At 38.3% G+C, this 24,028-nt stretch overlaps 1 protein-coding gene across 1 annotated transcript; it reads left to right on the forward strand.

Moving 5' to 3' along the window:
* Positions 1 to 22,650: 22,650 nt before the first annotated feature.
* LOC120159389 (MAPK kinase substrate protein At1g80180-like) lies at positions 22,651 to 23,398 on the forward strand. Its single transcript, XM_039169982.1, has one exon. The coding sequence runs from the start codon at positions 22,698 to 22,700 to the stop codon at positions 23,097 to 23,099; it is 402 nt and encodes a 133-aa protein (XP_039025913.1). The 5' UTR covers positions 22,651 to 22,697; the 3' UTR covers positions 23,100 to 23,398.
* The last annotated feature ends 630 nt before the right edge of the window (positions 23,399 to 24,028 follow it).

Here is a 24,028-nt window from a genome sequence, read left to right on the forward strand (position 1 = left end):
TTCGGCATTTGCATTCTGCTTAGCAGTCTCCTTATGTCATGGCATTTCCCTTTTTCTTTTCTTTGCTCTCAAATCTTGCACATTACCAGACAAACACCTTCCCCATAAAGCAGCACTGATTACAAAATAAAATGTCGCGACAAACAGAATTTCACCACATGCAACTATATACTCCTAAATGCATCTATATGATCCTATATGAGCTCTAAGACAGTCAATAACTTAAGTGAAAAGGTCCCAAATATGACCTTTTTACGGAGTTATCACACCCCCAAACTTAAGCTATTGCTTATCCTCAAGCAATGGATAATATTAAGCAAAATAAAAATATCATGGTAAGTTCAGAAGCAGAATTGTTATATGGGATAAAATTTCAGCGCTCAACAAACTTAGCTTTAACATGCTAGACTAGTTTGAGAAATCAAGTATTGTCCCCCTATGGCAAGATTCTTTGTGTGGGTGTGTGCGTGTGTGCATGTTTGTAACCAGTCCATACTTAACAAACCTAAAAAATTTCTACGCAAGTTTTCTTGTTTTGCCACGACATTTACAATTTTTACTCCCGCATTGTTTTCTTTTCCTTTTTACTTTTTTTTCTTTTTTTAACACTGCTACGAGGGGAGTTTTCCCATCACACCTACCATCCCATACTATAGGTGAAAGGGAGCATACCTTCCACCCCCGAGCTAGTCAAGTAGAGTCATCCCGTTACTACTTTCATTCACTCATATACCATAGCTGCCATTTATTTATTTGTAGTTTCCAGGAAATGCTATGGCATAGCGGAGTGTCCCTCTACAGATATGCCGAAGCATTTATTCACAACTTCATTTTTTTATTTTTTTTTACAAAGAGGGGTTTTATCATTTATGCCAAGACATGCAAGAGTTCTCTTATAAAAAATTTCTAAGTTCCTTAAGCATGAAAAACATACAATCATGTATTCAAAGGTTTCAAAGAAGGAAGTCCTAGAGTTGGTTCTATCATCCACAACAGTCATGTACCTTCAATCCTAACCATCAAGAATTCATCATCATCGGGCATCCTTTAATTTTGCCAGAAAACCAGTTCAACCACTTACTAATGTCATGGCATATTCATTCTACTAATACTATCATGCAATGATTTAAGAACCCTACCTCCCCCAAGCTTGAGAGAAGCATTGTCCTCAATGCTAAATAAAAACTTAGGAAAAATCTAAACTACATGCTATGAAATTCAATGCAATGCAAGGTACCTTAACTTCATGCTTGTGGTGATGCGGCGGTCGTGCGACATATGCGCTTTTGTAATTGTGTGGGGCTGGAATGTTCAGAATATGATGCTGGTATGATTGAAATCTGGATGGACCATGACCTTGCAAATAAAAATAAAATAGTAAAATAAAAGGAAACTGAATAAAAACAATAACAAAATAAACATTTATTTATACACAAGAGTAAATCGAAAATGTCACGGCATCCTTAAGATGTTGGGCCAATATCAACTTCATGCAAGAAAAGTGTAGTCTTGTCACGCAATGGTGGGACTCTTTGGTATGCCTTCAGGCACTGGACATTGACTTTAAAGACAGACCCATCGTCCATGTTCTTGATATCCACATCGCCATACGGGTAAACATGGTGGACTTCGAATGGTCCCGACCATCGTGACTTCAGTTTGCCAGGGAAGGGTTTGAGCCTAGAGTTAAAAAGGAGCACTTTCTGTCCAACATGAAAATATCGTGGCAAAATAATTTTATCATGCCACTTCTTCGTTTTTTTCCTTGTAGAGCTTGGCATTTTCATATGCTTGTGCTCGAAACTCTTCCATCTCATTCAGATCGAGCAGTCGTTTCTCCCCAGCTAGTTGTGCATCAAAGTTCAGTTTCATCGAGTTTTGGGGACCAGTATTTTCCTTCGGGGGTTCACCATCTTCTCAAGGATCTGCTTGAGTTCACGATTGGACACTTCAGCTTGCCTATTTGTTTGTGGGTGATATGTCGTGGCAATTTTATGTCGCACTTTGTATTTCTGTAATGCCTTGGCAATTTGCTTGTTGTCAAAGTGGGTGCCCTCGTCACTGATAATGGCTCTTGGTGCTCAAAATCGAGTGAAAATGTTCTTGTGAAGGAACTTAAGCATCGTCTTCGAGTCATTCCTTGGTGTCGCAATCGCTTCAACCTACTTGGATACATAGTCCACCGCGAGTAAAATGTATAAGTTTCCACAAGAAGATGGGAACTGACCCATAAAATCGATGCCCCAAACATCGAATAGCTCTATCTCCAAAATATTTTGCAGCGGCATTTCGTGTCGTCTGGAAATATTCCCAGTACGCTGGCATCTGTCGCAGGCCTTGCAAATTTCATGGGCATCCTTAAATAGCGATGGCCGGTAGAAGCCTGATTGGAGGACCTTGGTATTTTTATTTACCCCCTCAGTTTCTTTACTTGATGAATCCTCAGCCTTGTTCTATTCTTCTGGTGCTTCTTCCAGCACTTCTTACTCAGCTTGCACAATTACAGGGGGTGAATCATCATTCGGTATTCCCCCAAACTTGTCTTCAACATTAATTTGTGTACCACTTCGGAGAGTTAGGACACTGCAGCTCTCCTTGCCATGAGGTTTGGTGACTTCAGTGACACTCGGTAGATGTCCTGGTCGTCGTTCTTGTAAGGCCACGACAATTTGACCAACCTGATTCTCCAATGTCCTCGGCGACGAACTGTGGCTCTGAAGTAGAGCCCTTTGGTTTTTTATGGAGGTTGCATGGTCTTACAGCATTGTCTTCGTTATTGCTATGAACTCTTGCATTGTGGTCTCCAAATAACTGGTGTTAGATGAAGATGACCCTCTCCTTGTTGGAATTATGCCATGGCATATTCGATTGAAATCATTGGGAGTCATTGAAATTCTGCTGCCGAGCTGGTTGATGAGCATTGTTGGTTCCTTGGATTCCCCACGAAAAGTTTGGATGTTGACGCCATCCAGGATTATATGTGTTAGAATAGGGGTTGTTGTTACCTCGGTTGAAGTTGCCTACATAATTGATGGATTCTTGATTGGTCGGGCAGTCACTCTCATTGTGATTGTTGTGGTATAATAAACATGCTGAATGGGCTACCTTCACTTCTCTCACCTCACTTGGCCTTTGCAGATTCTTCAACATGTTGGTGATAGTAGCAAGTTGGGTGGATAAGTTATCCTTAGAGTCTAGCTCGAAAGCTCCATATGATTTGGTCCAAGTCCAAGCCTTGTGGATGAGAACTGGTAATCGTTGGTGGCAATCCTGTCCAGAATGTCAAATGCTTCTGCTGGTGATTTGTCAAGTAATGTCCCATTTTCCGAGGCATCTAGCATCATCCTCGTGGGTGCATTAACTCCATTATAGAACATCACCACTTGCGTCCAATCTTCAAAACCATGATTTAAACATTTGTGAAGCAATGCTTTGTATCGATCCTAGCACTCATACATCGACTCGTCATCAGCTTGAGGAAAAGAAGCAATGTCGTTCCTCAATTAGGTGTTCATGTTCGGAGGATTATATCGCATCAAAATATTTTTGCACAGATCAGTCGACGACTCCATTGAACCCGCTAGAGCGCCACTCAACCAAGCTCTTGCTCGGTTACGTAGGTAATATGAAAATATCTTTAATTTTAAAACATCTTCTTGCAAACCTTGTTGGCGAAAGGAATCACAAACCTCCAAGAAGTTACGAATGTGCTGCCTGACATCTTCATTTGGAATGCCCCCAAATTGCCCTATGGAGTTCAGCATATTAAACATGACAAGTTTGAGCTCGAAGTGGGCTGCCTGAATTTCTGGTGCCACTATTCCAAGATTTAAGTCATCTAAGATCGGGTTTAAGTGATCACGAATGGCACGAGGTCGGGCTACATTCCCAACATTTAGATTTGCCTCGGAATTCTGATCATCCTCATTACCAATGCCTTGATTTCCGATTTGATACATATTTGCAAGTTATTCACGTCTTCTTTGCCTAAAAAGCCTCTCAATCTCAGGTTCAACCAGTTCTAATGGCTCGTCTGAATGTCTTCTGGTCATACACCACGAAAAACATGAAAAAGATAAGGAAAATAAAAAAAGTAAAACTATCTAAAAATAATAATAAATAAATAAACAAGTAAAAATAATAATGCTATGCCAAAACAAATTAACTTTCAGTTGCCAATCCCCGATAACTGCGCCAAAAACATGTCTGCTGTTTGTGAGTACTATAAATGATGCGGATAATTATGTAAGTATACACAATCGAACAAGTAATAAAGTGATGAGTGAGTATCGTTCTCCACAGGGATTGGGGGAAATCAAATAAGTTTGTCACGGCACTTTAGTCTGTCACCTAAGTAAAGTTAGAGATGGTATATATACAAATGATAATGTTGTGGCAAAATGAATGGATGGTATGGAAATGGAACGATGACAATGTGGTAGCCATTGGATATGTTATGGCAAAATGAATTGTGTGTAGTGCAATCAAATAAAAATGTAAAGGCAAAATAAACTGTAAATACTGGATTTGATTATAAGGACTTTAGACTTCCTCACATGATAAGCTACTATGGGAATGAGTAATAGGAGTCACTAAGGAAAATCTAAGTCAACTTCTCAGAATGATCTTACTTCTATGTCTAATCTGTCCGACAGAGTCTACTAGGGTGCCCTATGCTATCTCTAGTAAGGGACTCGACATAGTGAAGATGCCTTGGCAAAACCGGTTGGCGTAAACCCCTGCAGTGATCCTATTGGTCCAGATAACAGGATATGTCTCGGCAATACCTTTTTGCGGCAGCATTAATATCTAACCTATCGCTCATGCATAACTCCTTTTAGTCGAATGAAATCCTAGCCTTATCTCTAAGGTGTATTATGTCTAGTTACTATCTAGAACCCCTTGCTTATGTGGTTCCTCCCTAGTTTATCTCAAACACTAAGGATGTGCTACCTAGACATTCTCTCGAACACTAAGTAATCTCCTAAGGAACGACTACTCTCGTAGCTCCTACAACCTTAAGGCACTAAGCTTCATAAACAAAACAAAATATAACATAAAAAAATAATCATTCATTAAAGCAAAACTTAAATATCCAAAATAAGCTCCCACCAAATAGGATTAGTTCATGGTGTGGGTTCAAAATAAGCAAGCACAAAGCAAGTTAATCCGTTCATTACAACCCAAACGATAAAATATGAAAGCAAAGAGCAAAGGGAAAGAGGAAAAGCCTTCGACGTGCACTACCGGAGATTCCCTCGGCCACCACGAACAGTCCCAGTGATCTAGCTCCTCTCGGATGCCTAGTTCACCACTCCCTATAGCCTGTCAACGGAGGAATGTCACGGCAAAAACGATTGACGGAAAAAGAAATAACTTTTTCTCCGAATTTTTAGGCTCTTGGCGGCTGTCTAAAAATCTCCAAGTCTCTTTAAAAAGTCAGGTTGCATCTTTTATTTATAGGGGAGAATGAACCTAGGGTTTTGTGTTAAAAATACACTAGCACCCTAAAGTTCATTCCTTTTATGTGAGAGTCGGTGCAAAGATGGTAACTGACCCCTTCATTATGGCTGATTGCAGAAAGCACTTTTTATGCCATGACAACTGGGTCTTACTAAAAATATTCTTCTTTCATTTTGATCATTCTCGATATGCCAACTGGTTCGGCATTTGCATTCTGCTCAACAATCTCCTTATGTCATGTCATTTTCCTTTTGCTTTTCCTTGCTCCCAAATCATGCACATCACCAGAAAAACACCTTCCCCATAAAGCAGCACTAATTACAAAATAAAATACCGCAGCAAACAGAATTTCATCACATGCAACTATATGCTCCTAAATGCATCTATATGATCATATATGAGCTCTAAGACAGTCAATAACTTAAGTGAAAAGATCTCAAATATGACCTTTTTACGGAGTTATCACATTTCTCTTAAATGTTCTTCGATACTAAGAACACGGGCTGGTATTTCCAGAATCCGGACTCCTTAAGCCGCCTCGCCGCCGCCGTTTATCGACGCCGACCGCCGGTCATCGGCAGTAAAAAACAAAAAAAATTCCATCACTCGAAAGCCCGTTTTACCCTCATTTCGAAAATCACATTGGTTTTAAAAAAACGACTCGTATGGGTGTAGATCTAAAAAAGAAATTTTTGTATACCCCCACTCTGGTCATCGACTTTTAGTGTTTTAAATCCGAGAGAGATAACATGCAAACCGAAAGAATGAAAGGTGAGCCTTTTTACCTTATGTTTCTTCTCTAAACATCGCTAAATGCTTCGAATATCACTGCTCGTATTTTGTAAAAAAAAATGGTGGTTGCCGAATGTACTACTCAAAAATAATTATGCAAAAGTTTGCTTGTATTTCGTATAATCCGAATGAGTTACAAATGTTTGAGTTTACACTTATTTATAATGCGAAACGAATCCTATTTTTAGGAGAGTTCTATTTGATTTAGACTTCTAATACTAATTTGCTGCTTCTGTTGTGTTACGTGGCATTGATGAGGGTCCTTGTGAGATCTTTGCGGCGAACGGTTCGGAGTGGTTGGTGTGTGGCCGTGAAAACCGGAGGCTGACCAAGATGCTTGCGGCGCTATGGATGGGGAAGCTGCTAGGGTTTCTGGAAACCCTATATGACTCAGGTTGGACACTTATTTGTTGGGCCAGCCTGCGTGTTGTATTCTGTTGGGCTTGTAGTTCCCTGAGCATGTATCATGTAATAGAACCCAAATAAGTAAATATATATATATATATATATATATATATATATAATATAGTTTGTAAATAATATATATATATATATATATATATATATATATATATATATATAGCAATGGATAGAATTCGGTGTCTTCAGCTGTCCCTCTTTGCTCATTATCGTGTAACGAAAATAGAGCAAAGATTAAAAGACACGAATTTCATCTATATCGAATGTACTCTGTCGTAGAGTTGAAATCCGATGTTACGATTGGTATATCAATTTGAATTGAAACATGAGATGACTCCCTCGTCGTGAGATTGAGTTAAACTAAACAATTCTGAGCACGACATCCTTCATCGTGAAGTTGAAATCGAACTCAGAATATTAGAAAGTGATTCTTGTATCGTCTTCTGGCTCAAGATACTTCTTCGTGAAGGTGAAAACTTGTCCTGAAGACTTCGGTGTTGTTGTGTCACAGATGACTCCTTCGTCGTGAAGTTAGGTCAATCTGTTGGGGTACGATACCCTTCATTGTGAAGGTGTAATTGTGCAGTTGAGCCTGAGAATTGGATATCCTTCGCCGTGAAGTTGAAATCCAATGTAAGTTGTGTTGTTTTGAGACCAATATCATTCATTGTGAAGTTGAAATTGACTCTGAAACTGGAAAGTTTATTGACAGACACTCATTCTTTGAGTTGGATATCCTTTTTCGTGTAGTTGAAATCCATTCTAGAGATGGATGTTGTTTGTGTGCATGATTACCTTCGTCGTGAAGTTGAAACCACGGGTAGCCCTTTCGTCGTGAAGTTGAGCCTGGAATTAGATATCATTCGTCGTGAAGTTTAAATCCAAGTAAGTTGTATTGTTTCGAGCCCAATATCCTCCGTCGTGAAGTTGAAATTGGCTCTGAAACTGGGAAGCCCCTTCGTCGTGAAGTTGATCCTCAAATGGCACGATATCCTCTGTCGTGGAGTTGAAATCGTGGATGTGTGGGTACGATATCCTCCATCGTGGAGTTGAAATCGTGGATGGCCCCTTCATCGTGAAGTTGAGCCTTGACTTGAATATCCTTCGTCGTGAAGTTGAAATCCAAGTGTGTGTGTTACGAATAGACACGATTCCCTTCGCCGTGAAGTTGAAGCCGTGGATGACCCCTTTATTTTGAAGTTTAGATTCGAGCTAGATATCATTCGTCGTGAAGTTGAAACCTACTCTCGAGAAAATTATGTCGTTTCGAGTCTAACCTCTTTAGTTTAAAAATGGCTCTAGCTAAAACTTGCAAAGTGATGCATATATACGATGAATACAATGCTCTTAGGTATGCCTAAAATGCATATACAACATATGGTATTTTGGGCTCTGGAGAGAAATCTCAATCTCCAATTGCATGTCTGGAATCTTGATTCTGAAATCTTGAAGTTCTGATCCCTGATCTTGAATTCTTCAAATGTTCAAATATGATGTGCACATTCTATTTTTTCTTGATTTGGGAAATGCTTCTCGACCATCTCAAGTATGTGCATGAGCCTTGATCGGCTTTCGGGTACCTGTATTTTTCAATGAATCTTTGTATAGTAATATGCGATTATCTTTTGTAGAAGTAAATAAATCATTTGGTTTAAGTTCAATTCAAGATGCTCAAAAGAAATTTATTTAGAGAAAATATTGTCTTTATTCATAAGGGGAAAAAGAACAAATAATACATGACAGACATTTTGGAAAAATGAATACATGATGAAGTGTGTATGAGTGCCATAGATCTCGATAATGTGGGCACTTCTGAGCTGAAAAGCCGTTAGGTGACTTTGAATGCAGCCTTTGTCAAGGAATCTTTGAAAATGCGACAACGTTCTGGAGAGTGCAACCCTTCTCCAACTTGTTGAGTTTGTAGAAGGTTCAGATGTCGGGATGTTTCCACTGTCAATATCCAAATCGCCCTTTCGGGTTTTCAACTTGGACCCATCCTTGGTTACAAGACGCCCTTTATGGGTTTTTATCTTGAGCCCACCTTATTTTTCTTTTCTCATTTTTCTTTTTTACTTTTTTTCTTTTTTTTCAATTTAGGACGCCATTTCTGGTTTTCACCCTAAACATTTTTCTCTTTTTCATTTTTTTTTTATTTTTTTTGACTTAGGATGCCCTCTCGGGTTTTCATCCTAAGTGAAGTATTTCTTGACTGCATCTGAGTAGATGGGATGTGGCAGTTCAAGTCTGTCCATTTCAGCCAGAACAAGGGCTCCTCCGTAGAAGGCATTTTTCACGACATAAGGTCCTTCCCAATTTGGCGTCCATTTTCCTCGAAAATCTTTCTGGACTGACCAAATTCTTTTTAGAACCAGATCTTCTTCATGGAATATTCTCGGGTGTACCTTCTTGTCATGTGCTCGAATCATTCGTTTCTGATAGATTTGACCATGGTAAATGGCTTTCAGTCTCTTTTCATCTATCAGATTAAGCTGATCATATATGGATTACACCCATTCCGCATCATCCAGTTTGACTTCTGTCAAGACCCGGAGTGACAAAATCTCTACTTCAATGGGTAGCACGGCTTCCATCCAATAAGCTAGTGAAAATGGAGTTACCCCGGTCGAGGTTCGTACCGAGGTTTGGTAAGCGAACAAAGCAAAAGGCAACTTCTCATGCCAGTCTTTGTAAGTTTCGGTCGTTTTCTTCTCTATCTTCTTAATTTTTTTGTTTGCAGCTTCTACTGTTCAGTTCATATTTGGTCTGTAAGCAGTAGAATTATGATGCTTTATGTTGAATTGCTCACAAGCAGCATCCATCATCTTATTGTTTAAGTTTGTAGCATTACCGATAATGATCCTTTCAGGTAAACCATACCGACATATGATTTTTTTCTTCAAAAACTTGCAAATAGTGGACTGAGTAACGCTGGCATACGATGCAACTTCTACCTATTTTGTGAAGTAATCGATGGCTATAAGGATGAACCGGTGACCATTTGAAGCCTTCGGATGTATTTTCCCGATAACATCCATGACCCACACAAAGAAATGTCATGGTGATTTCATCACATGAAGTGGATGATGTGGAACATTTATTTTATCTCCGTAAATCTGACATTTATGACATCTTCTAACATATTTGATGCAATCACTTTCCAGTGTGGACCAAAAATAACTGCATCTCATTATTTGCCTCGACATTATTTGTCCATTTATATGTGTTCCGTAAACCCCATCATGTACTTCTTCCACTATCATCTTTGCTTCTTCAGCATCGTCGCACCTTAACATGACTTGATTATGACTTTTCTTGTATAAGACCTCCCCGTCAAGGACATATCCAGCTGTTATCCTTATAATGGTTCTTTTATCGGTTTCGGTGGCTTCTTCTGGATAACTTCGATGTTTGATATATTGCAGAATGTCGTAGTACTAATGCTTAGTGTCTTTCACTTCTTCAATATGGTGGCAATGAGTCGGGTACTCATACGACTGCATGTCAATTGGCATCATCTTAGATTCCCTGCCAGCCCTGAATGCAACTGCCAAGGTAGCTAAAGCGTCAGTCATTTGATTTTCTTCTCTAGGCACGTAGTGGAATGTGACTTCAACGAATTCTTTGAGCAGATCCAGTATTAGCTTCCGGTATTCCATCAACTTTGTATCCTTGGTTTCCCATTCCCCGCGGAGCTGATAGATTACTAATGATAAATCTCCATATATCCGTAAGGTCTTTATGCTTTACCCCCAGTGCATCTCGAATTCCCAAGACACAGACTTCATACTCTGTCATATTATTGGTGCAATCGAAGTTCAGTCTGCTGGTAAATGGGTAGTGATTCCTTTATGGAGAGATCAGGATTTCCCCGATGACATGTCTTAATGCATTTGATGCACTATCAAAATGCATTCTCCAAGAACCGTCGGTAGAAATACTTGACTCTTCTAAGGATATAGCCATCAAGTCTTCGTCTGGGAAATCAAAGTCCAAAGGCTCGTAATTTTCATCAGTTCTGCTTGCCAAGAAATCCGACATGACACTTCCTTTTATAGCTTTCTGACTCACATACTCGATGTCAAATTCAGACAATAGCATCTGTCATCAGGCTAACATTCCAGATAGAGCAAAAATACCCATCATGTACTTTAAGGGGTTTAACTTGGAAATCAGCCAATCGGTGTGATACAACATGTATTGTCTAAGTCTTTTTGTTGCCCAAACCAGAGCACAACAAGCCTTCTCGATAGGATGATATCTGACCTCACAATTGGTGAACTTTTGCTCAAATAATAAATGGCTCTTTCATTTCTTCCAGATTCGTCATGTTGACCCAGGACACACCCCATTGAGTTCTTGAATATGGATAAATACAAGAACAGAGGTTTGCCCAGGATGGGGGACATTAAGATAGGAGTGTGAGACAAATACTTCTTTACTTTTTCAAATGCAATTTGACAGTTCTTGTCCCATGCTCCAGGGTTGTTCTTTTAGAGAAGACGGTAGATTGAGTTATATTTGTCGATTAACTGGGATATGAATCGTGCTATGTAGTTCAATCTGCCCAAAAAACCTCGGACCTCTTTTTGTGTTCGCGGGGGAGGTAGACTCTGGATAGCCTTAACTTTATCGGGATCGATCTTGATGTTTTTTCTGTTGACCATAAAGCCTAATAGTTTCTCGGATATCACCCCGAAGGTACACTTACTAGGGTTCAGTCACAGCTGGAACTTCCTCAATCTCTAGAAGAGCTTTCTCAGATTCTCAACATGTTCATTCTCGGTTTGTGCCTTGACAATCATGTCGTCGACATAAACCTCGATTTTTTTTATACATCATGTCGTGGAACATGGTCACCATAGCTCTCTAATATGTTACATCAGCATTCTTTAATCCGAAGGGCATCACTTTGTAGCATAAAGTTCCCCATATTGTAACGAACGTGGTCTTCAAGATGCATCTTGATCTGATTGTATCCCGATAATCTGTCCATGAAAGAAAAGAAAGCATTCACGGTTGTATTGTCTACCAACGTGTCGATGTGGGGTAGGGGAAAGTTATCTTTGGGACTTGCTTTGTTAAGGTCATGGTAATCAACACACATGCAAAATTTCTCGTCTTTCTTTGGAACAGACACTATGTTGGCCACCCACTCCGGATTCTTAGCTACTTGAAGAAAACCGCCATTAAATTGCTTTCTAACCTCTTCTTTGATCTTAAGTAGAATCTCAGGTCGCATCATTCTCAGCTTTTATTGCACGGGTTTGTATTCTGGTTTGATTGGCAATTTGTGGACCACCATATCCGTGTCTAACCCCGGCATATCTTGGTACGACCAGGCGACCACATCTCTGTAGTCTTGAAGCAAGGCTATCAAGTTTTGTCTTGCTTCAGCTGAAAGAGTCGTGCCGATTTTAACCTCCTTTCTGTCATCTCCAATGCCCAGATTCAAGATTTTGATCGCCTCCTCATGTAGAAGTATTGGATTTTCTTCTCTTTCTGTCATTCTCAACAATTCGGTAGGTAAGTTGCAATCCTATTCATTATCGCATTCATCAAATTCCCTGAGACAAATGGCCGATTCAAAATCCACCTCCAGATCAGAATCATCAGTGCCTACATTATCGTTATCCGGGGACCTGAAGAAAAAGAGAAACGTGTCTGCATGAGAGGAAAATATCCCACACGGAATAGTTAAGAGTTAAATTCGAAAGGAAATGGAAATGAAATACTAAAATGAAGAAAATAGACGATGGATTCAAAAAGAAATAAAAGAAAATTTATTTGCCATGGAAAGAGAAAAAATGTATATTTTATTGAAATTAAACAAAATGTTTATTCACCCTTACAAAAGATCACCTATTGCCCCGGGTATAGGAAAATATGGATAGTTTGAATATTACTCTGAAATATTCTTGTAAACCACATGTAATTCTTCCACCAACCAGTTGTTAGGCATGAACCCAGGTGACTGAGGGCATATCCCATATCTATCTTCGTTGTCAACATATTCTGTGGTCACGACATTGATGTTCAGATCTTCTAGAGCCGCTTCTAAATCGGATGAGGTGGTCTCGAACACATAACCACCTGACTTGAATGTGTGGTAAAGAGGTGGGAATGTCATGGGCTTCCATTGAAGTTCATTTCTAGTCAATTTGACTATTCTTCTGTCCCGGTTCTTCTGGACTTCCTTCCTCATTTCTTGATAACTAGGCTGAAAACCAAGCCCAAACTGATCTAATTTTGAGACAGGAATGACTGGATTAATCCTTCCTTGCAAATGTTTCCCAAACCCTCTTTCGATTTTGGCACATCTTCTCAAAGTCTGCATAATTTCCATTCTGGTATATTTAGAAAGTCAGGGTTTAGGAATCCTTCTTCCTTCTGCCACGAATGTGGCATTCACAAACTCCAAGGAGCGGAATGAACACTCTACTGCTTCTTCTTCTACTTTGATGTACGGGGCATCCGTGGTCACACTTGCAACGATATCTTCCTCAGCATTAATAATGACTAAGGCCCCGTCAATAACAAATTTGACCTTTTGATACAGCGTGGATGGTATTGAACCAGCTTGATGAATCCATGGTCTTCCTAAAAGGCAGTTATAGGAAGGCATGATATCCATCACTAGAAATTCAACATCGTAGGTGGTCGGTCCGATAGTTAGAGGCACCTCGATCTTGTCAATTACCTCTCTTTTGGTCCCATCAAATGCACGAACCACGTTCTAGAAGGCTCTCATATATGAGGTATTTATTGGCAGTATTTTTAATATAATCAAATACATCACGTTAAGGGTTGAGCCGTTGTCGATCAACACACTTGGTAGGGCATGCCCCTTGCAATACGTAGTGATGTGAAATGCCTTTGTTCGGCCTCTTCCTCTGGATGGAATCTCATCATATGAGAATAAGATGATATTATCAGCTTGAATATTGTTCACCAGTCGATCCATCTTGCTGACTGGTGTGTTTTGTGGAACGAACGTTTGATTCAAGACTTTCAATAGTGTCTAACGATGTGCCTCTGAGTTTAACAATAGTGCCAACATTAAAGTGCGCATTGGCAAGTTGTGGAGCTGTTCTACGACGTTGTACTCGATGTGTTTCAAGAACTTGAGGAACTCCTAAGCTTCTTCCTCTTTTATAGGTTCGTTGACAACTAGCACATCTTCTTTGAAGGGCTCAAGTGGTCTTTGCCCCATTTTCCTATCACACTATCTCGAAGTACTCACCTGGCATTCGTACTTCCATGGCACTTGTCGATTATCCTTATATTGTAAAGGTCGGGGTTCTGTAATCACCACCTTTACTTGTGTTGTTATTGTTATATTTGCCTTAGCTGTAATTATTAAAGGACTACCACTGCCGTATTTCTTGTCTGATGATTCTCTAGTAGCGCAAACGACTGCCTCCGGGGAATCCTGAATTTCTTCATAAAATTCCAGCTCATTCTTGTCCATCATGAGCTGGACTAAGGACTTGAATTCTAGGTAATCTTGCATCTTATGCCCTTCTTCGTTGTGGTAACAGTAATGGTTACCATCTTCAACCCTTGTTGCACGTGACTGAGATGAAAGAAGCCCCGCATTTACCATTTGGTTCCATACCCAAGCCAAATGAGCTTTAACTTCTGAAACACTGGTTTTGATTCTTCTGCCGTTCTCGGTGGTGATTGCATTGATTCCAGTCTCTGGATGATTAGGCAAGGGATTCTGGGCGACGTTCAGTATTCTGGAGTTGAAATGGATCTAATTCTTATTCCGCATTCGTTGTACAAGCCTCTTGAATGCGAGACAATTTTCGATTGAATGCCCCTACACACCGCCATGATATTCACAATGGGCGTTCTCGTCAAACCATCTCAGATAGGGGGCTTTATTAGATCCATAGGGTAGGGTGAAACTGCATGCGTGTCAAAACGTTATTGGTACAACTCTTTATACGTCATGGGAATGGGATTGAACTGCTCTCTTTCCATTTCCTTCCTTGGTTCTCTCTGAGCTTGGTTAGAAGTACCAGATAGTACAACTGCAGTTGTTTTTGAACTTGAGATTGTAACACCTTTATTGGCGTTATAGGTGTTGACATTGTTGATCTCTCGGTATTTGTTCTTCATGGGAGGCTTCATAGTGGAATCCCCTCCCTCGATCTTTCCTTGTTTTATAGCTAACTCGACCATCTCACCAGCCATAACCAGATCTGAGAAACTTCCCGATGTGATCGCCACCAGGTGCCCAAAGTAAGGTGTATTTAAGGTTTGTATAAACAGCTTCATAGTTTCCTTTTCATCCAAATGTGGATCAACTTGCACAGACAAATCCCTCCATGTATGTGCGTACTGTCGGAAACTCTCCCTGTGCTTCTTCTCCAAGCTTTGTAGCATAACCCGGTCTGGTCTTATATCATTGATATGCTTGTATTGTTCTAAGAAAGATTTGGCTAAGTCTTTCCACGTCTTGATATGAGTTCGGCTGAGCTGGTTGTACTACCGGATAGCTGAACCAGACAGGCTCTCCTGGAAGCAATGGATGAGAAGTTGGTCATTTCCCCCATATCCCGTCATCTTCCAACAGAACATAGTGATGTGGGCTGAGGGGTAGCTGTTCCCATTAAACTTCTCGAACTGAGTGACTTTAAACTTTGGTGGAAGCATCAAATCTGGAACCAGACTCAGCTCCATTGCATCCACTCCATAATAATCATGGTCCCCTTGGACCATCTTCATCTGATCTTCTAACATCCTGATCTTTTATTCCATCTACTTTGCCTTATCCTCCTCGTTAAAATCCGGGATAGGGCAGTCATCCGGATGACTATCAGGGTTGGCTACAGAAGTTTGTATATTTACAACCGATACAACTTTCCCTTTGGTGGCAGATGAGTCACCTTGCAGTCCGGGTAAGATCCCGGATGAGACAACTATTTGTGGGATCAGTGGTATGGTTACCCCCTCAGACGCACCTACTCTGGGTGCACTTGACTGTTGTTGTAAACCAGACAACTAAGCCACGATCTGGTCGACTAAGGACTCATGGATTTTTGTTATAGAATCCAAGGTACTTTTACTGTTCTGGGTCATTTTGTCCTCCAATTGTTTATGCAACTTTGCAATATTCTCCTCAATTTTCTCGATTCTGGCCTTAATTTATCTATTCTTTGCTCGAGTATTATGCGGATGATGCGTATCTAATGATTGCAGTGGTAAACTTGGTGTTTGCTCTTTCTTTTTCTAAGACATATTATGTTAGTTAATACGAATGTAAAAACATGGAAAACATGAAATATAAACATGAAATATAAAATGCAAAGTATGCAATCCATGATGTACGTGATTTAGAGCATTGATCCAAAAAAGTGTTCCTTATTATAAATAATTATTATTTAGACAAAAATATTTTATCTTTTAAGAGACATAAAAATAATCAAAAGTACATCCGGACTAAATCCTCTAGACCCCGAATAGCTTCTAGTAAGTTGACAAGTCTTCTGCCTTCATCTGTCACTGGTTGAATGCCTTATCGAACCACTCTAGCTTCCCTTGCCAGGCCGTGAAGATGACGGACTGCCTTCTGTACTTGATCCAAAAAAGCTCGGATGATTGCATCTCTGGCTTTCACCCTTTGTTGTGTTTGCTCCCAATGGAAACGCCACTGTAAACCTCCATCAAAGGGCACTATCTGAAGCTCATTCGCTTGCTTATTGAACCCATCTACAATAGCTTCTAACTCAGCTATTATCTTGCCATCTCTCTCATGTTGTTTCTCTATATCAGCCACCCGGATTCTTAAGCGTTGGTTCTGATGTTGACTATCCGCTAAGCGCCTCTGAGCAGTCTTAAGATGTTCTAAGCTCTTTCATCAGGTCCCTCGAACTTCCTCTTCAGGCTGTGAGCTTCGTCTTTCCAGTATTCAGAGGTCACTTTCAACTTGGAGTTATCATTGACTTTATCTTGATACCCCCTTCTCAAGTCCTCGAGCTCGAAACGAATTTTCTTTTATTCTTTCTCCAGTTTGTTTGCCCGATCTTTCTGAGTGTCGACATTTAGCTTCCACTGATAGCGTTCAGCATCAAGTTCATTTACCCTCTGCTTCAGCTCATTATTCACAGCTTCAAACTCTGCCTTGGCTATCTCAAGTTCAGAAGGGACAAGCCTGAGATGTTCCTCCATGGTCCGGGTGTCTTCACAGTCTGGCACCGGGATGTTGTCATTTTTCTTCAAACTTCATCGCTCCACAAAATCCGAAGTAAGCATGTCTCTTTCAGCTACAACATCCATCCGGAATACTTTTTTCAATGAATCGGCTGTTTCCTTGATCATCTTCATATAGCTATCACCGTGATACATAACTCTGATCTAGCTAGTCCGCATGTTGCTGGAATAAACTGACGTACCCATACTGTCTAAGTGCCAATAACATAGTATACCCAACTGCACCCCATAGTCCAAGTAGGGTCATAGTGTCAGAATCCCCGCAACGGAAAAGAATGTCACTGAGGAGCAACCAGGGGACTCTCCAGGCAATATCCCGGTCCTGAAGATGCATGAAGACCGTCATCCATTTTTCCTTTAAGGCATCTTCATGCCATTTCAAAGTGATGAATTCACCTAACAGTGAATAAGTGGTACTGAATCGGCGATAGGTGACCCCGTTAGTCTTTTAGAAGTGGTTGTGAATCCAGACTTGAAGAAGCTGAGCACACCCAATGAACCTTCCTCCGCCAGTTATTCTGCAATGGTTGAGAGATCGAAAGGTTTTGGATAAGATAGTCGGTGCTGGGCTGACTTACCTCGAAAGTTGTTCAAATAGCTCTACCACAGCAGCATCAATCTCAAAGTCTTGGGGAATATAATCAGACCATACATACCCAGTACAAACAGATCAATTGTCTTCCACTCATCGGGATGGTTCTTTATCAGTTGCTTGATATGAAGCCAAGCAATTCCTTCCCCACTGCCTTTACACCGATCTAGATCAGTTACCCATTTTTTGTCAACCCCGGCAACCTTAGCCAGTGTATTCTTGAAAGGCTAACTTTTAATGTGTTTAATATAAGCTCGCTCTAGTTTGGTGTTTTCACAGTGCAGCAGTTTAGTGTACTCCTTGATGGTGGGCACCATGTCCTCCCTGTTAAAAGTGAAGCAACTATATCCCGGGTTCCATAATTGAACCAAGGATCTGATTAAGGGCTCATCAGTCTTAACATGAAGCAAAAGTGCAATGTCACCGTACCGCTGGTTGAACTTCTGTTTCTTATCATTCTTCCAACTGTCCCATATGTCTCGAAGCTCTTGCACATCGTTCTGCTTTAAGCTGATAGAGGCGTAGCTAACCAGCTCTGACACATAGCTTCCTTGAAGACTGTCTCCTTTTTCCTTCTGAGTCTTCTCGGACCATAGTCGTACCTCGAGGTTTTTTATCTCTTGTATTAAAACACCTTTATCCATTAATTCAGATTATTTTGTGTGTAATAAACACCTTTTTAGGGATCAATGGCCTCTTATTATGATGAAAAATGCTAAAAAAACAAACACAAAGGCAAAAAGTTAGTAAAATAAAAAATGATAAAATAAAATAAATAAATGATGAAAGAAAAAAACGAAAAGTAGAAAGATAAACAAATAGCAAGGTTAGGGTAAAAATATCCTAGGTTTTGGAATGTGGTTTCGGGGTAGGCTCTAATTCTTCATAGTCTCCCGGTTTAGGTTCTAAAAATGGTATCCGAGTTCTCCTTGTCGGCGGCCCCATGGGCTTACCAGCCCTTAGTCCTAAACCCATCACAGGCTTGTATGGACTAAGTTAAACTCGAGATGACACATTCCCTTATGTCTATGCGGTGAATAAATTCACACAAAGACAAAAGGTATATGAATCCCGAATACTACTTGCTAGGCCTGTACGGTGAATAAATTCACACGAATGTGTCGCTTTCACCCCACTTAAATAGGTTCAAAAGCTCGGGTTTAGAGCCTTAAGTGAAAAACAAGCTTTGAATGATGACATCATTAGAAAACGATTAGTACAACTATTTACTTGAAAATATAATCAAGAGTAAGCAATAAGAATCGAAATGTTACATTAAAATTTAAACTTAGCTTTTTCGTTAAAAAGACAACTGGAAATTACCTTAGCCTGACTCACTTACTTGTCCCCAGCTGAGTCGCCAAGCTGTCGAAACCGCCTTTCAGGTAGGCCCGGAATTGAGCTTCGACTTTAAGAAAATTGATTAGGAGTCGTTACCGATCATTTATTTAAAATTAAATGGGTTGAGCGGATACCTTTTTTCTTACCTGATCTGAATTTTACCAGAGATGTGTCAGGTTCGGGAGTCAGTTACAGTCAAGAAAAGGTTAGCACCCTTGAACTGCCCTTTCGGAGCTATGTAATTTCCAGTTGTCTTGATTTAAGAAAATTGAAAGTTTAATTAAAAAGGTAAAAATTGATCCAAAATTACTTACCTTTGATAAATTTGAATGAAGACCTTTAAGAAGAAAACATTAGATTTGGAGTGATGAAAAGAAATAAAAAAAAAACAACTACAGAACCAATTATACAAATAAGAAGAGACAACAAAAATAAACTAAAGATAAATAGGATAAATAAAGGAAAAAAATAAAGGAAAAAAAATAAAAAAAATAAAACATATACTAAATAAATTAATAAATAAAAAATATATATATACATAAATATTAAATAAAGAAAAAAACAAACATAAGAACAAAGAAATGAAAATTATATAAAAACAAAGAAATAAAATTAAAACATATATTAATTAAATAAATAAATAACAAAGGGAGAAAAGTAATCACAAAAAGAAATAAAGTAAATGAAATAAATAAAAAGAATATACATATAATAATAATAATAATAAACGAAATATATATATATATATATATACACGTTAATAATAAAAATACTAATAATAATAATCATATCCATATATATATAATAACTTATAAACAAGATATAAAAAATAATAGTAATAATAAGTATTCAAAAATAATAATAAAAAGGATTATATCGAAAGAAAATATAAATTCAATGGTCAATTTAAGATTAAATTCGGATCTTGGACCGAAAGAGGGGTCAAATTAAGGATTTTAGAGTACGAAGGACCAAATGTGTATTTTTACCCTTTACCATGCATAAACACGACGGTCAAATGACCCACCGGGTCGACGCGCGGGTCAATTGGATCAGTTCGGGTTTGATATAAAAGCTAAAAAAAATTAAACTTCTTCACTTATCTCATTTCAAAACCAGATACCCCCTCCCCTTTAAACATTTCTCTGAAATGTTCTTCGCTACGAAGAACACGGGCTGGTATTTCCAGAATCCAACCTCCCTGCGCCGTCTCGCCGCCGCCGTTGATCAGTGGCAAAACCTAAAAATTTTCCATCATTTGAAAGCCCGTTTTACTCTCGTTTCGAAAATCACTTTGGTTTAAAAAAATGCCTAGTAGGGGTGTAGATCTAAAAAAGAAATTTTTGTATACCCCCACTCCGGTCATCGGCTTTTAGTGTTTTAAATCCGAGAGAGATAACATGCAAACTGAAAGAATGAAATGTGAGCCTTTTTACCTTCTGTTTCTTCTCTAAAGATCGCAAAATGCTTCGAATATCACTGCTCATATTTTGTAAAAAAAATTGTGGTTGATGAATGTACTACTCGAAAATAATTGTGCAAAAGTTTACTTGTATTTTGTATAATCCGAATGAGTTACAAATGTTTGAGTTTACATTTATTTATAATGCGAAACGAATCCTATTTTTAGGAGAGTCCTATTTGATTTAGACTTCTAATACTCCTTTGCTGCTTCTGTTGTGTTGCGTGGCATTGATTATGGTCCTTGTGAGATCCTTGCGGCGAACGGTTCGGAGTGGTTGGTGTGTGGCCGTGAAAACCGGAGGCTGACCAAGATGCTTGTGGCGCTGTGGATGGGGAAACTGCTAGGGTTTCTGGAAACCCTATGTGACTCGGGTTGGGTCACTTGTTTGTTGGGCCAGCTTGCGTGTTGTATTCTGTTGGGCTTGTAGTTCCCTGAGCCTGTATCATGTAATAGAACCCAAATAAGTAAATATATATATATATATATATATAATATAGTTTGTAAATAAATAAAATAATATATATATATATATTATAATAACAATGGACGAAATTCAGTGTCTTCATATATATATATATATATTAATCCAGATCGAGTATTACAAAGGCAAGGGCGGTCCTTTCAATCTAGTTTGTTCTATTCACGAACATTAAGATTCGAACCCCTGACCTTATTTAGGAATCTTGAGGCTGGTTAAGAAATTTAGTATATCGTCCTATTAGACCAACTGATTGTTGGTTCATCACTCCAGTAGTTGATCTCTTTTGATTTTATAAATATCCAAACTCACTTTAAAAGATACTTTTTAAAATATTTATATTATATAACTTATTATTTGACCTCAACATTAAAAGAGAATATTAGTCTATATAAATATTCTAAATTCAAACAGTTACATTTGTAGGGTGTATGTGTATTATCAATAAATTAAGTTCTGAGCATACATTACATTATAATCATCTTGTATTAATCACGATAAATATTTATTATAAAATGTACCCATTTTAAAAATTATCTTAAATAAGTAACGTTTAATTTTAAATTTTATAATGAAATAAAAAGTTAAACTCAAAGTTGCAAAACCTAAACTTGAAACGTTTAAGTTAGAAAATCTGAATTCAATTCTACTACCTAACCTTTTAGTTCTTCGTTTTTTTTTTCATTACATTCATTTGTATTATTTTAATTTATGGTTCTTAAAATATGAGTTTACAATGGATAATTTAATCTATGTTATACTTTCGAAGAGTTCTCTACAACCTATTAAATCTCAGTATATAAAGATTTCCAGAAGACTCTACCTTTTAAGCAAAGCTTTCATAATCATTCAAAAATTTTCATACTATTTTAGGTTGGAATTACTCTTTGGAGTCTATATTCCTCAATATTTGACGTAATCTTTGATAGAATTAATCTAATAATTGACAATCGTATATGTAGAATCTATTAATAGAAATAATGATCTTAGACCTAATTATATATTAAAAGGTCGATATAACACCCCATTAGACAAACTTGATGAAGGGGTTCTTCAATCCTCCTTTATTATTTTTATTTTCCCATCGAAACTCTTGTTTCTCTCACATAGAAATATTAATTTATGGTCGAATTTCTATCAATTGCGTTATCTCGCATAAATTTTAATGGATGAACCATCAATGATATATGAAAATAATACTATTTATACATTAAATGTAATCTTAAAATTAAAAGAGATAAGTATTAGAATATTTTTAATCCATAATTAACAGCCCCCCTTCAGTCTTTAACGTTAAGATTCGACAACAAAGAAATAAGTATTTATGAAAAATGGAAATATTGACCGAGTTGCCTTATTATGACTTTTTTTCACCTTAACCAAATCTTCAAAATTTCTCTCTTCCTATATCCACACATATATATAGGGATAGGTATGAGACCCGAATCCGACACGATCTGATTGAGTCGAATTTAAAAAAAAAATAGGTTCGGGTCAAGTCGGTCGAGTTTTTTAAAGGTGATTTTTGAGTCGAATCGATTTCGGGTTTAGGGTTAAAAATATCAAATCTGACCTAAAAAATATAATTTTATCTTATATATCTCGAAATAATTACAATAATATATATCTATATATTATTTTTTTCAATTAAATCACTATTTTAATTAAATAAAAATATTTTTTTATTTCGGGTCGGATTTATATTTTATCACAAAAAATCAAGTAAGATGAAAGTCAGATGAATGATATATATTTTTCGAGTCATATCAGATGAATGATATAAAATTTTCGAGTTGGGTCGGGTCGGTTTGGCAGAAACCCGACCTATGCCCCCCCTATATATAGAAAGAGTTATTTACAACAAATTGAAGAAGAGGAAAACATTGGTTTTAGCTTCATTAAAGATCCAGTGAGAGCTTCTGTCTACCATGGCTGGTCTTCAAAGATCTGCAGTGTCTTTTAGGAGGCAAGGTTCTTCGGGGATTGTTTGGGACGACAAGTTTTTGTCGGAGTTAAGTCAAATAAAACCAGAACAACAAGGAGGAGGAGAGACCAAGCCAGAAGAACAAGGACAGGTGCGAGACAACAGTAACAACCCAGAAAAAGTTGATGTTATTAAGGAAGTTAAGCCGACAATTCCGCCCATCAACACTACCGTCGAAAGAAGCCGATCTAACGGTGGTGAAAGACGCGGTTACCGAACCGGTAAGGTGTCCCCTGCCATTGACCCGCCTTCTCCAAAGGTTTCAACTTGTGGGTTTTGCAGTGCTTTCGGGAAACAAGCCACGAATAATCGTAGGAAAAAGCATGGTAAGCGTAGATCGAGATAGGCGTTTTACTCTATTATTTTTTTTAATTGTATTTCCGGTAACCGGAGTTGGAGATTCCGGCGAACTTGATGGGTAGTTCTGGGTATATCGATTTATGTATGCTTAGGTTGTTATAGAGGGATTTAAGCTTAAATTGAAGTCCATCTATATGAACAGAACAGAGAAGATTGTTGGGTGTTTAAAGTTTTGATTCCCCCCCCCCCCTCATTTTATTAATGTTTTTTATTTTGTTAATTGGGTGGATATGTAAATTGAATTAATCTGTATAAATGTTTTATTTGGATGTTTATTGAGACAAATTTCACATGTACAAAATCTTTGTTCAAACACCAGAATTAGAAGTTTTCTTTTGTTATTCTCTATGCCGATGGTGAGACATAGTAGTACTAAAAACAGGGTTTCAGATTTCTGGGATGTCTGAATTTGTGCAAAAAAAATAAAAGTTGAGTTTGCAAAGGGAATATCTCCTGTTATGTTATTGGCAGAAAGTTTTCAGGAAATGTAGGGATCATCAAACAGTGGGAGTATGTCGATTCATGAAAGTTACTTCTTAGTTGGTTTAGGGGCTGTTTGTTTGACTCTGAATCGAACCATTCAACGCTGAATGTTGAACCGTTCAGTATTCAACGCGTTTGTTTCTTACCTCTAAATGATTCAGTATTGACTGATTCAGCAAAATAATGTTGACTGATTCAGCATAGGAGTACATTTTGAATGATTCAGAGTCATTGTCAATAAACATGCCACATTCAGAGTTAATTTATACAGAGCATCTGAATCATTCAATATTTGAATTATTCAACGCTTAATCATTCTGAAGTAAGTAAACAGTCCCTTAATTTCCTTTTAATTCAACAGAATCTCCACCTGTTAGGAAGGGGATTCAGATTAAGGTTTGTTGTCTCTAACCATCAATGTTTATGGAAGGT

The sequence above is a fragment of the Hibiscus syriacus genome, unplaced genomic scaffold (genome assembly GCF_006381635.1).
Source record: "Hibiscus syriacus cultivar Baekdansim isolate YM2019G1 unplaced genomic scaffold, ASM638163v2 tig00111366_pilon, whole genome shotgun sequence".
NCBI lineage: Eukaryota > Viridiplantae > Streptophyta > Magnoliopsida > Malvales > Malvaceae > Hibiscus > Hibiscus syriacus.